The sequence below is a fragment of the Polyodon spathula genome, chromosome 1, assembly GCF_017654505.1.
Source record: "Polyodon spathula isolate WHYD16114869_AA chromosome 1, ASM1765450v1, whole genome shotgun sequence".
Classification (NCBI taxonomy): Eukaryota; Metazoa; Chordata; class Actinopteri; order Acipenseriformes; family Polyodontidae; genus Polyodon; species Polyodon spathula.
Genome location: NC_054534.1, coordinates 75,824,692 through 75,839,184, shown reverse-complemented (window position 1 = coordinate 75,839,184; position 14,493 = coordinate 75,824,692). Strand labels below are relative to the sequence as shown.

At 38.5% G+C, this 14,493-nt stretch overlaps 1 protein-coding gene across 1 annotated transcript in view; it reads left to right on the top strand.

Annotated features, from left to right (window-relative positions):
* Positions 1-14,493, top strand: part of LOC121322460 (elongation of very long chain fatty acids protein 6-like) — a 38,469-nt gene that overhangs the window by 18,326 nt on the left and 5,650 nt on the right. The window contains exons 2-3 of the mRNA XM_041262491.1: positions 3,541-3,672; positions 8,655-8,806. Coding sequence (XP_041118425.1) covers positions 3,541-3,672; positions 8,655-8,806 — 284 coding nt within the window. The remainder of the gene's footprint in view (positions 1-3,540; positions 3,673-8,654; positions 8,807-14,493) is intronic.

Genomic DNA, 14,493 nt, shown 5'->3' with positions numbered 1-14,493 from the left:
GATCTGGTGCAACCAATTACCTTCAGAAGTCACATAATTAGTTAAATAAAGTCCACCTGTGTGCAATCTAAGTGTCACATGATCTCAGTATATATACACCTGTTCTGAAAGGCCCCAGAGTCTGCAACACCACTAAGCAAGCGGCACCATGAAGACCAAGGAGCTCTCCAAACAGGTCAGGGACAAAGTTGTGGAGAAGTACAGATCAGGGGTGGGTTATAAAAAAATATCCAAAACTTTGAACATCCCACAGAGCACCATTAAAGCCATTATTAAAAAATGGAAAGAATATGGCACCACAACAAACCTGGCAAGAGAGGGCCGCCCACCAAAACTCACGGACCAGGCAAGGAGGGCATTAATCAGAGAGGCAACAAAGAGACCAAAGATAACCCTGAAGCTGCAAAGCTCCACAGCGGAGATTGGAGTATCTGTCCATAGGACCACTTTAAGCCGTACACTCCACAGAGCTGGGCTTTACGGAAGAGTGGCCAGAAAAAAAGCCATTGCTTAAAGAAAAAAATAAGCAAACATGTTTGGTGTTCGTCAAAAGGCATGTGGGAGACTCCCCAAACATATGGAAGAAGGTACTCTGGTCAGATGAGACTAAAATTGAGCTTTTTGGCCATCAAGAAAAACGTTATGTCTGGCACAAACCCAACACCTCTCATCACCCCGAGAACACCATCCCCACAGTGAAGCATGGTGGTGGCAGCATCATGCTGTGGGGATGTTTTTCATCGGCAGGGACTGAGAAACTGGTCAGAATTAAAGGAATGATGGATGGCGCTAAATAGAGGGAAATTCTTGAGGGAAACCTGTTTCAGTAAGCAACACTCGAGTGGTTTAAGGGGAAACATTTAAATGTCTTGGAATGGCCTAGTCAAAGCCCAGACCTCAATCCAATTGAGAATCTGTGGTATGACTTAAAGATTGCTGTACTCGAGCGGAACCCATCCAACTTGAAGGAGCTGGAGCAGTTTTGCCTTGAAGAATAGGCAAAAATCCCAGTGGCTAGATGTGCCAAACTTATAAATACATACCCCAAGAGACTTGCAGCTGTAATTGCTGCAAAAGATTGCTCTACACAGTATTGACTTTGGGGGGGGGGGGGGGGGGGGGTGAATAGTTATGCACACTCAAGTTTTCTGTTGTTTTGTCTTATTTCTTGTTTGTTTCACAATAAAAAATATTTTGCATCTTCAGAGTGGTAGGCATGGTGTGTAAATCAAATGATACAAACCCCCCAAAAATCCATTTTATTTCCAGGTTGTAAGGCAACAAAATAGGAAAAATGCCAAGGGGGGTCCATACTTTCGCAAGCCACTGTATATACCCTTTTAAGGCTATATTAGGTTGTAATTTCTGATTTTAAATGTTGCCAACTACAAGCGCTAAAACACAAAGGGGTAGGTGCACTAAAGTGTTGCGTATGTAGTTATGAGTGTTTTTACATAAATTCACAAAAAGGGGTGGAGATTGAGAACCCTCATTTGCACTAATATTATAATGAGATGTATGAAAGCTGCAGGCAATTTAGACACTTCAAATTGCATCAATTTGTTAAGAACTTTTAACAGCACATTTTAAACATTCGCAATTGTTACTGGCATTTGCCAGAACGCTTTTTCTCGTGCGTTGCCAGTTGTACTCAATACATTTTTGAGGCGAACTGCCAGATACGTATTTTTCCTTAAAAGGAGGAAGTACTTACAAGCCTTGAAAACACATTTATATGACATTTCTGGTTTTCCCTGTGTTAGGAGCCATAGAGTGCACAAATGTGCCACTAACCCCTCCAGCTCATTCTGAACATCTGTGTAGGAATAGGAAACACACCTATTCTGTTAAGGTGGTTTGTAATTTGTGCACAATTTAGTACTGCGCCCCTGACTAACTTAAAAAACAAAAACAAACGGACAGTATACGTTTGGTTTGTAGGCTACTATTGATAATATGAATTGGTGGTATGATGCAAAATGTGTTTCTGGTCCTTTTGAAATTTGTGTTAACAAGATTAAAAAAAAGTTACAAAATAGATGTCTACAATTGTTTATTTCAGCAAAAAAATGCTAATTCAAAAGTATTCATACCCTGACAAGGAACATTAAATTAATAGCTAGTTGAGGCACTTTTACAAATAATAATCTCTTTTAAATGATTAGGATATTTGTCAATGAGCTTTTGGCATGATTCTCTAGTGAATTCTTCCATGCAAATTGTTCTAGTTCATTCAAATTCCGAGGATTTCTCTTGTGCACAGCCTTCTACAACTCATACCATGATCTGTGTTTCATCACTCCACAAAACTTTTGACTAGAACTCATATCCATCATTCACTTGTCGATTGTCATTGCAACGTTTTCCTAAGAGTGGCTTTTTCCTTGGCCTGTGACCATTGAGAGCTTCATCATGCAATACTTGACCTGTGATTGAAATGGAAACCCCAGTCCGACTTGCAGCCAATTCACTTTGAATATCTCTGGCAGTCAATCTCAGATTGTTATTAACCTTCCTCACAATTCTTCTACTTGTTTTTGTGGAAGAATCTTCTTTCTTCCAGATCGAGCAAGCATCGTGACAGTACCATGAGTCTTGTACTTCTTGATAATAGAAACAATAGTTGAAATTGGGATACTCAAAAGCTTGGAAATCTTTTTGTATCCTTCTCCAGCTTTAAGACAATAATTTTCTGCCTAAGGTCTTCAGATAGGTCTTTACTTTTTCCCATATTGACTTATTCGTAATGATAGCAATCATCCTATGCCTAACCTTTATACTCTAAGTATGTTCACCTACAATCCAGCATTTTGTAGACTTTTCTAGAATTAGGTTCTGCATTGTCATATTGAAATTTCTAGCACCTTGTAGACAATAATATCATAGCATCAAAGGGTATGAATACTTTTGAATTAGCACTTTTTTGAGTTTTCCTCATCCACAAAAGCAAAACTTTTTTGTTTGAGAAATTTCTAGAAATTATACTTTTCCATTGGGGTATGTAAATATTTGATATATATAATATGAAACAAAATGCATTGTAAAGGTGATGTTTACATTTAACAAAAACAATGTATAGACGTTATCCTTCGGGCACCCTCTGTTGCAGCAAACCACAGCTCAACTCACACTATTTATTTGAACACTGTTGCACGACTCTCGCAATGCTAGACTCTCGCTAAGAAGAACAAATATTAAAATTAATATATTGCGGCTCTTTTCATTAACATATTTTCTCTTAATACATACGACAAAATGTATACTTTGCTAAGTGTCACAAAGAAAATGCAGATTTACGGTATGTGTTGCGACTGGCCCATCTTAGTAAATCTACCCCATGACCATATATGGTCATTCTGTTTAGGCAGGAAGGGTTAAGGTTAAACCACTGACCTGTCAAAAGTTTTTTGTTTGGTGTTTAAATTGTAGCTTATTTATCAATGTGCAATTTTGCAATGCAGACAATTAAAATGCAGGTTCAAGTTTGTACAGTATCAGTATTGCTGTATGGTTTAGTAAAATGCACCCTTACTCTTGCAGGAAGAAGTCATTCTTGTTCTCTGCTCTCTACGCTGCTTTTATATTTGGTGGCAGACACCTGATGAAACAGCGTGAAAAGTTTGAATTACGAAAACCTCTAGTGCTCTGGTCAATGAGCCTTGCAGTCTTTAGGTAAGTGTGTGTTTTTTTTTTTTTTTTTTTTTTTGTTTTGTTTGTTTTTTTTTTATTTTGCCATCCAGAACCAAAATGGAGCAAGCCTGCCAGATTTTTTATGTAAGCTGGTTAATGCTTCCTCATTTTCATCTTTTAGCCTACCACAGAATAATAGAAGGAAGCTATTATTGTAACCCACCAATGATCCAAAGTAACAGCTCTGTCTTTTAATGAGGAGGCTGTGTCATCCCCCCTGGGAAAATGGATTATAAAAGGATTTTCTTGAACACCAAGAATTATTATTATTTTGACTTTGAAGGAAGCACTTTATTTTAGCTGCAGTGGCCTTGAAATGAACATATTAAGGATTACATTAGCTAAATAATATGCACTTGCCTGCCCACCAGTTTATTAAGTGTGTTGCCTCTCTTGCATTCGAAGGATATAAGTTCCAAGTTCCTTAGTGATTTAAAACAAGAAATAATAATAATAATAATAATAATAATAATAATAATAATAATAATAATAATAATAAAAAAATCTTTCTGGTTTGCCCTTCCATTAGTTGCCCAGTTCTCAAATGTACAGTTTTGTAAGAAACAAGTGCTGTAGAAAATACGTATTTTAATTTTAAAACATGATATCGTTTACTACATTAGGTTAAACAGCGTTGTCAGTTTCTATGTCTTACACTCAGGGAAGGGGATCTGTTATACTGGGAGCACTTGTAGGTCATTTCACCTCTGCATGTCTTTTGAATCACAGTTTGTTACTGGCTGAATAAAGTGTGTCGGTGAATAGGGTAAAAAGATTTGACCAATGAAGTACAACACTATCTGAAAAGGTCTTTAAATCTGGTGTTGTCTCAGATATGATGTGTGAAATAGGTCATTTCACATCTGATGAGATCGCATTTGAATGTGTTTTAATCCCAAATCATTAGCTCTCAGTTTTGGGCCTACAATATGCATTGCCAGTATCACAAGGTGATTTGGTTACTGAGTTACTAACCACAAAGTGGCCCCCTGTCCAAAATTGGCATCTTTTCAGCAGCGCAGAACTCAAATGGACAGCAGATACACAGTTGTGCTTTTGATATGTCTAAAGCGACAATTTTTCTAAGTCTGGGGGGAAAAAAATAGAATTATAAAATGTATCCCTCTACTTCAATATGACATTCATAATAGAATGTCAAACATTTTTGTTCACACAGTAATTGTATTTTGTTATAAATTACATTTGTTATCTCATCATTTCACCTCTCGTCGTCCAGCGGTATGTTAAACTTTAACACGCTTTCTTGAATGATCTGGTCATGGTCCCCTTTGTATGCATTTGTTCTGGCATCTGATTGCTTGGACTAATGATGATCAAATTTTTATCAGTTTGTTTGTATGGGGAGAAACTCTGTTTTAACATTTTTTGGATGGTAAGTTGGATCAGCTGCTTCCTCTATTGACGGATATGCTTTCATCCAGTAACAAGCTTTGACACCGAAGACCCTGCTGGGTTGAAATGACTGAAATCAGTTATAGACTTCCTGGAAGACAAGGCAAGCAGAATGTGAGCGTTCTTTAACCTAGTGTAGTAGTAGATTAAGGAAGGCTCCTAAAATGAACCAAACTCTCCTGGAATTGATTAAAATATACTGTACTGTACGTAGATACAATGTTGTAATTACTAGAACAGTTGAATGATTTCCCTTTGTAGAAATAGTTGGAAGCAGTGAGCAAGTCAATCAGGAATAATATCTCTAAGAATTGTTCTTTTAATGCTGTGAATTACTACATTCTCTCCCCAGACACCATTGCTTATGGGGTATTAAACTCAACAATGTGTTGTGATGGGGATCATCTGCTAAGTCACACAGCATCTCCTTTGATATGTCATATTATATGATTGATATGTCATATACTATATGTTGACAACAACACCAGAATATAGTAACACAGTGGGCTAACACACTGGACTTTTATTCGTGGAAGTCCCAGGGTACAAATCTGGATTAGGTTATAATGGAAATTTGGTCTGTAGGCTCCATTTAGACCTTAGTACTGTAGTCCAAATCTGTGTGCAAGTACGATCAATAAAGAGGGGTCAATAATTGGATATGGAGACTGAACTACACCCATAGCCTTCAAGAGTGTGAGTCTCAGCTGCTGCCAAAGAATGATGTTGAATGTTTAGTATTCAGACTATATTAGAAAAAAATGTCAAGTTCAGCGAGTGTGTGTGTGTGTGTATGTGTGTGTGTATGTATATATATATATATATATATATATATATATATATATATATATATATATACACACACACACACACACACACACACATATATATATATATATATATATATATACACATTACTGTGCAAAAGTTTTAGGCAGGTGTGAAAAAATGCTATAAAATAAGAATGCTTTCAAAAATAGACATGTTAATAGATTATATTTATCAATTAACTAAACGCAAAGTGAGTGAACAGAAGAAAAATCTACATCAAATCCATATTTGGTGTGACCACCCTTTGCCTTCAAAACAGCATCAATTCGTCTAGGTACACTTGCACAAAGTCAGGGATTTTGTAGGCATATAGTCAGGTGTATGATTAAACAATTATACCAAACAGGTGCTAATGATCATCAATTCAATATGTAGGTTGAAACACAATCATTAACTGAAACAGAAACAGCTGTGTAGGAGGAATAAAACTGAGTGACGAACAGCAGAACTCAGCTAACAAGGTGAGGTTGCTGAAGACAGTTTACTGTCAAAAGTCATACACCATGGCAAGACTGAGCACAGCAACAAGACACAAGGTAGTTATACTGCATCAGCAAGGTCTCTCCCAGGCAGAAATTTCAAGGCAGACAGGGGTTTCCAGATGTGCTGCCCAAGCTCTTTTGAAGAAGCACAAAGAAACGGGCAACGTTGAGGACCGTAGACGCAGTGGTCGGCCAAGGAAACTTACTGCAGCAGATGAAAGACACATCATGCTTACTTCCCTTCGCAATCGGAAGATGTCCAGCAATGCCATCAGCTGGGACCGTGGTACACCCATCTACTGTCCGGAGAAATCTGGTCAGAAGTGGCCTTCATGGAAGACTTGCGGCCAAAAAGCCATACCTCCGACGTGGAAACAAGGCCAAGCGACTCAGCTATGCACGGAAACACAGGAACTGGGGTGCAGAAAAATGGCAGCAGGTGCTGTGGACTGATGAGTCAAAATTTGAAATATTTGGCTGTAGCATAAGGCAGTTTGGTCGCCGAAGGGCTGGAGAGTGGTACACAAATGAGTGTCTGCAGGCAACAGTGAAGCATGGTGGAGGTTCCTTTCAAGTTTGGGGCTGCATTTCTGCAAATGGAGTTGGGGATTTTGTCAGAATTAATGGTCTCCTCAATGCTGAGAAGTACAGGCAGATACTTATCCATCATGCAGTACCATCAGGGAGGCATCTGATTGGCCCCAAATTTATTCTGCAGCATGACAACGACCCCAAACATACAGCGAAAGCTATTAAGAACTATCTTCAGCGTAAAGAAGAACAAGGAGTCCTGGAAGTGATGGTATGGCCCCTACAGAGCCCTGATCTCAAAATCTTCTTGTCTCTCTGGGATTACATGAAGAGAGAAGCAATTGGGTGTGCCTAAATCCACAGAAGAACTGTGGTTAGTTCTCCAAGATGTTTGGGCCAACCTACCTGCCGAGTTCCTTCAAAAACTGTGTGCAAGTGTACCTAGAAGAATTGATACTGTTTTGAAGGCAAAGGGTGGTCACACCAAATATGTGATATATTTGATGTAGATTTTTCTTCTGTTCACTCACTTTGCATTTTGTTAATTGATAAATATAAACTATTTACATGTCTATTTTTGAATGCATTCTTACTTTACAGCATTTTTTCACACCTGCCTAAAACTTTTGCACAGTACTGTATATGTATAAAATATGTGTGTGTGTGTGTGTGTGTGTGTGTGTGTGTGTGTGTGTGTGTGTGTGTGTGTGTGTGTGTGTGTGTGTGTGTGTGTATTTTTTATGGGGCCATACCCGGTCGTACCACCGCAGGTGGTTGGTGCTACTGCCTCACAGCGCCAGGGTACTGATTTTGATTCCAGTCTAGGGGGCTGTCTGTGTGGAGTTTGCATGTTCTCCCTGTGTCTGCGTGTGTTTTCTCTGGGTACTCTGGTTTCCTCCCACGGTCCAAAGACATGCTGTTCAGGTTGATTGGTCATTCTAAATTGCCCTCTGTGTGAGTGTATGTGTGGTGCCCTGCGATGGACTGGCATCCCGTCCAGGGTGTAGTCCCTCATTGCACCCTGTGTCTGCTGGGTTAGGCTCCAGCTCACCGCAACCCTTTAAAGGATTACGCGGTTAATAATGGATGGATGGATTTTTATATGCATTAAAAATGCTCTTTTAAATCTCTACTTGGTTCCAAGTTTTTAAATGTGTTTTAAATGCTTTCCCCTCTGGTCGATATTTGATGTCAGTTATTTTTATAGTTTTAATGCAGTATAGAGGGGATTCCCTTTGGGTGCTATGGGTGCCAAAAGATAGCAAAGTTCTGCATAGTAGTTCACTGTGTTAGTGTTTCTGCTGTGCTGTGCTTGACATGCTTTTTGTCATGAAGCACGAGGGTAAGACTATTTCTCAGTTTAAACGTGGTCCTTTGTCAAAGCAGGTAGAGTGAATTGTGCTTACATTACAACAGATAGAGGTGTGGATTTTAAATAAAAAAATATGTCAGTTGGCTTCTTACTATGAAACAGGTAGTAGGATGAAAAATACTAATAATAAGCATTCCTCAAGCCAAACTGAAGCACCAGATTCCATGAGTGAAGAAAACAATGGACTAACCGCAGGTATTTTTGTTCTGTAGTATTTTCTATGTACAAAGCATGTCATCTGAGACCTGTTTTTATATGAGTTTGTATCATTTGAATGCTTGCTGCCTCTTAGTACTCTGCAGTAACACCTTTCTCTTTGTTTCTTTGGCTTGCAGTATTTTTGGTGCTGCCCGCACAGGGGGATTTATGGTGTATATCCTGATGACCAAAGGGCTAAAGCAGTCCGTTTGCGATCAGAGTTTCTACAACGGACCAGTCAGCAAATTCTGGGCTTATGCATTTGTGCTAAGCAAGGCTCCTGAGCTAGGTAAGTGATGTCCAATTTTAAATAAATAAATAAATAAATAAATAAATAAATATATATGTCTAGCATATATTTTATATACATGACGAAATATATGCCAAGATACACATGTGTGCACAGTAATAAGGGGATGAGATCTTTGATTCAGTTAAAGTGGACAAAGAAAAAACCCAGTAATGTAAAGTTTAACCAATCAGTTTCACAAAATACATAATAAGCAACTACAAATTGTTAATAGAACAAAATTTGCAAAGCTTTTCATTTGATTAGATTACAGCGGAAGACAATCAGCCTCATTTGCTTTGTTGCCTTACCATTTCAAGCATGTCTCACTTTGGGTGATTTTTTTTAAATGTATTATTATTATTATTATTACTACAATGGATGTATTTATTGTCTTACGTCTCAGTAAAGCAACTCATTATATGCTTTTCGTCTTGCTGATTTTAGCAAACGCTTTGCTACAATACAACAGTGCTTGATTTCAAGGACTGTGCCTGTACATCAACCCACTTAACAGAAAAGATTTGTAATAAGCATTAGCTGTAAGTCTCTGCAAGCTGTTGCTTTTCTTAGTTTATGTCTATACAGTATTTTGTGTACTTACAGAAATGGATACTTACAAAATACAATATGTAAATTTGTGCTTCAAATCCCATTTTCTGAGCTTGTTGAGGATGTTTGAGATGATAGTCTCTTCTGAAACCAGCTCTCCTCGAGTTATGGTATTTTCTGTGCTTCCATGCTGGTGACCTGTATTTATAAACTGAGCTTTATGGTCATGATGATTATACTAGCTTTGGCTTGATAACCTTTGATGAACAACGCTCTCCCTACCAAAGTAGATGGGTTGTACGTGAGAGCAAAGCATAACAACATGCTAACTGAGTTAAAAATGCATGTGAGCCAGGGTTTATCTCTTCCTTGAACCAATCTGATGCATTTGAGTTTGCACAGTGGTGCATGTAAGAGTTGTAGTTATGCACAATACGTTATATAATGCATAGTGAACACATGAGGTGGGACAAAGCCATTCGCTTCAAAGTGTCATTCACGCAGTTTTTTTTTTTTTTTCTTCGAGACAAACACCCACTGAAGTTACAAAACCTGAAATGAACAACTCAGGAATTTCATTCCATGGCTCTTAGGAGTGCAAGGCTTTCCTCCCATTCTGTTTACATGAAGTGCAGTTTCAGCTAATGTACACTAAAGGTGGCAGCTCTGTAAGCCAGTACTGGTATTATAACACATTGCTGACAGATCTCATATGGTTCTTACATGCCTCCCAATCATGCTACATTCCCTAGCTGCCTCCCACATTAGGCAACTGTTTTCTTACACTGCCAGCATTGCAATAACCAGCAGGTGAACAACGTTCTCTGAGATGTGACCAGCCTGACCGATCAACTTGATTAGCGGCACCAAAAACATATAAACGTATCATTCATTAAACATAAAATAATAAACAGATGAAAAGGCAAAATGCTCAGACAAAATAACTAATAGGGGCACTTAAAATAATCACAACAATATTTCCCTTACCCTATTTCCCACTCCCAGCATCCTTTCCTGCTCATTAATATATTTGTGGTGGTCGGCCCTGGGCAGGGCACACAAGCCGCCAAACAGGTGGCAACAGCAAGTCAGTCCAGCCGTGCCCGTTACAGTGTATTTGCCTACCTTGAAATTCTCCAACACGGACAGACATGTTGTCATTACAGGAACCCGCCAACTAAAATCCTGGATGTTTATTTTATTACTCTGGATTAGTGTACTTTATTTTACACTGTGAAATATACCTTGATTTAGGTTTTAAACACTATCACTTGGTGACAAATGTGAAAATTTAACGCCTAAAATCAACACTAACGGTTAACACTGGGACCTAAATCCAATTGAAAATTTGTGGCATGGCTTGAAGATTGCTGTCCATCAATGCTCCCCAAGCAGCTTGAACAGGTTTGTAAAGAAGAATAGTCAAATATTGCCAAATCTAGGCCAGGTATTAACACTGGGATTTCAACACTTGCTAATTTGCTGGGTTGAGGTGTACTTACCGCTCGCTGTGTTATTGTTTTCTGTAAAACATTGATATCCTGTCAGTTAAGAAAATACTTAATGTTTACAACTACTTTTTTAGTAGCGACGGGTAATTTAAAACAAGGGCTTTACCTGGGTTTTCCAGTACCCTTGCCAACATACATACACACAGTGCCTATAGAAAGTCTACACCCCCTTTCAAAATGTTCACCTTTTGTTGCCTTATAGCCTAGAATTAAAATGCATTGAAAAAAAACAAATATTCTAGAGATTTGCAGAAGGTGAATTAAAAATAAAAACTGAAATAGCTTGGTTGGATAAGTGTCCACCCCCTTGTAATAGCAATCCTTAATTAGCTCAGGTGTAACCAGTCGCCGTCAAAATCACACACCAAGTTCTGTGGCCTCCACCTGTGATCTATACATGTGTGTAGTGATTCACATGATTTCAGGATAAATTCAGCAGGTCCTGTAGGATCCCTCTGCTGGGCAGTGCATTTCAGAGCAAAGACTCAACCATGAGCAACAAGGTGCTTTCAAAAGAACTCTGGGACAAAGTTGTTGAAAAGTACAGATCAGGGTATGGGTATAAAAAAAATATCAAAGGCCTTGAATGTCCCTTGGACCATGGTCAATACAATTACGAAGTGAAAGGTGTATGGCACCACCAAGACCCTGCCTAGATCAGACCGTCCGTCCAAACTGGATGACCGAGCAAGAAGACGACTGAGTGGCAACATTGTTAGAGCTACAGACTTTTATTCCAAGACTGGTCAAAGTGTGCATGTGACAACAATATCCCAAGCACTCCACAAATCTGGCCTGTGTGGTAGGGTGGCAAAAAGGAAGCCATTACTCAAGAATGCCCACCTTGAATCCCATTTGAAGTATGAAAAAAATCACTCTGTGGTCTGACGAAGCTAAAATTTAACTTTTTGGCCTAAATGCAAAGCATAATGTTATGGGGATGTTTCCCATTGGCACGGACTGGGGTCAGGATAGAAGGGAAAATGAACGGAGCAAATTACAGAGAATTCCATGAGGAAAACCTGCTGCCCTCTGCAATAAAGCTGAAACTGGGACGGAAGTTTACCTTTCAGTATGACATCGACCCAAAGCACTCAACCAAACCAACACTGGAGTGGCTAAGGAACAAAAAGGTAAATGTCCTTGAGTGGCCCAGTCAGAGCCCCGACCTAAATCCAATTGAAAATTTGTGGCATGGCTTGAAGATTGCTGTCCATCAATGCTCCCCAAGCAGCTTGAACAGGTTTGTAAAGAAGAATAGTCAAATATTGCCAAATCTAGGTATGCAAAGTTGATAGAGACCTATCCCAACAGACTCACTGCTGTAATTGCTGCCAAAGGTGCTTCCACCAAGTATTAACTCAGGGGGGTGGAGACTTATCCAATTATGATCTTTCAGTTTTGTATTTAGTATGTAATTTTTGTCTCAATAAAAACTTTTTTCCCCTTAACAGTGTGGAGTATGGTGTGTAAATAGGTGGGAAAAAAAATCCTCATTTAAATGCATGAAACTCTGAGGCAGTGACACAACAAAATGTGAAAAAAGTTATTTATATATATATATACATACACACATACATACATACATACATACATACAGCTCTGGAAAAAATTAAGAGACCACTGCAAAATTATCAGTTTCTCTGGTTTTACTATTTATAGGTATGTGTTTGGGTAAAATGAACATTTTTGTTTTATTCTGTTTTTAGAGCATTTATTTGCAGAAAATGACAACTGGTCAAAATAACAAATAAGATGCAGTGTTGTCAGACCTCGAATAATGCAAAGAAAATAAGTTCAGATTCATTTTTAAACAGCACAATACTAATGTTTTAACTTAGGAAGAGTTCAGAAATCAATATTTGGTGGAATAACCCTGATTTTCAAGCACAGCTTTCATGCGTCTTGGCATGCTCTCCACCAGTCTTTCACATTGTTGTCGGGTGACTTTCGATTCCAGCCTTGCTGAAGCACCCCCAGATGAGTCCAATTTTCAGCTTTGCCCAACACCTGGTCGTCTAATGGTTAGACTGAGACCTGGAGAGGCCTACAAGCCACAGTGTCTCGAACCCACTGTGAAATGTGGTGGAGGATCGGTGATGATCCGGGGGTGCTTCAGCAAGGCTGGAATCGGGCAGCTTTGGCATGAATCAAGCCAAGTACAAGGTTGTCCTGGAAGAAAACTTGCTTCCTTCTGCTCTGACAATGTTCCCCAACTCTGAGGATTGTTTTTTCCAGCAGGACAATGCTCCATGCCACAAAGCCAGGTCAATCAAGGTGTGGATGGAGGACCACCAGATCAAGACCCTGTCATGGCCAACCCAATCTCCAGACCTGAACCCCATTGAAAACCTCTGGAATGTGATCAACAGGAAGATGGATGGTCACAAGCCATCAAACAAAGCCGAGCTGCTTGAATTTTTGCGCCAGGAGTGGCATAAAGTCACCCAACATCAATGTGAAAGATTGGTTGAGAGCATGCCAAGACGCATGAAAGCTGTGCTTGAAAATCAGGGTTATTCCACCAAATATTGATTTCTGAACTCTTCCTAAGTTAAAACATTAGTATTGTGTTGTTTAAAAATGAATATGAACTTATTTTCTTTGCATTATTCGAGGTCTGACAACACTGCATCTTTTTTGTTATTTTGACCAGTTGTCATTCTCTGCAAATAAATGCTCTAAATGACGATATTTTAATTTGGAATTTGGGAGAAGTGTTGTCAGTAGTTTATGGAATAAAACAAAAATGTTCATTTTACCCAAATACATACCTATAAATAGTAAAACCAGAGAAACTGATAATTTTGCAGTGATCGCTTAATTTTTTCCAGAGCTCTGTGTCTTTCTAACAACAGATATATATACATATTATATATATATAATATATTCTATATATATATATATATTAGCAAGAATCGTTCTTATATTTACTGTTTGACAAGGTTACATCAACTGCAATTCTGTAACCTAAAGGAAAATCAATTACAAAACATACTACAAAAAAAAGAAAACATGCAATATGAACTTAAGCATTTTCTATTATTTATGTTATTTAGTTATTTACTTATCCTATATTAGCTCCATTTAAACAAAATACTGTAAAGCCATAAATATTTGTGAACAAAATATTTGATGAATCACATCCTTTAAACCTATTTTCCTCCAGAAATGTTGACAAACTTTTATTTAAAAACAATCTGATATGAATCATTTCAAAGTCCACCAAATGTTAATCCAACATGCAAGAATCCCAAACTGCGCTTTTATTCCAAATCAGCCCGACATGAAAACTTCATCAGATCCTCAAGTATTTTGTTGTTGTTTTTTCTTTAATCAATTTTGCTTTACTGCATGGTTGCTGAAAAACCTGTATTCATGACAGAGATATGCCTGTATCAGGGGCCCCTGGACAGGAACCAGAGAACAGACCCCCCCCCCCCCCCCCCCCCCCCCCCAGACTGACACCAAATTCAAATAACCACTCCATTGTTTTAACATGAATACCAAACGTGCAGTACATCATGAAACTATTAGCTATAAAGACTTGGCATTACACAGCGCCATCTAGTGACTTAAATACACAACTTTTAATAACTGGATTAATATGAAAAGAACCTTTTA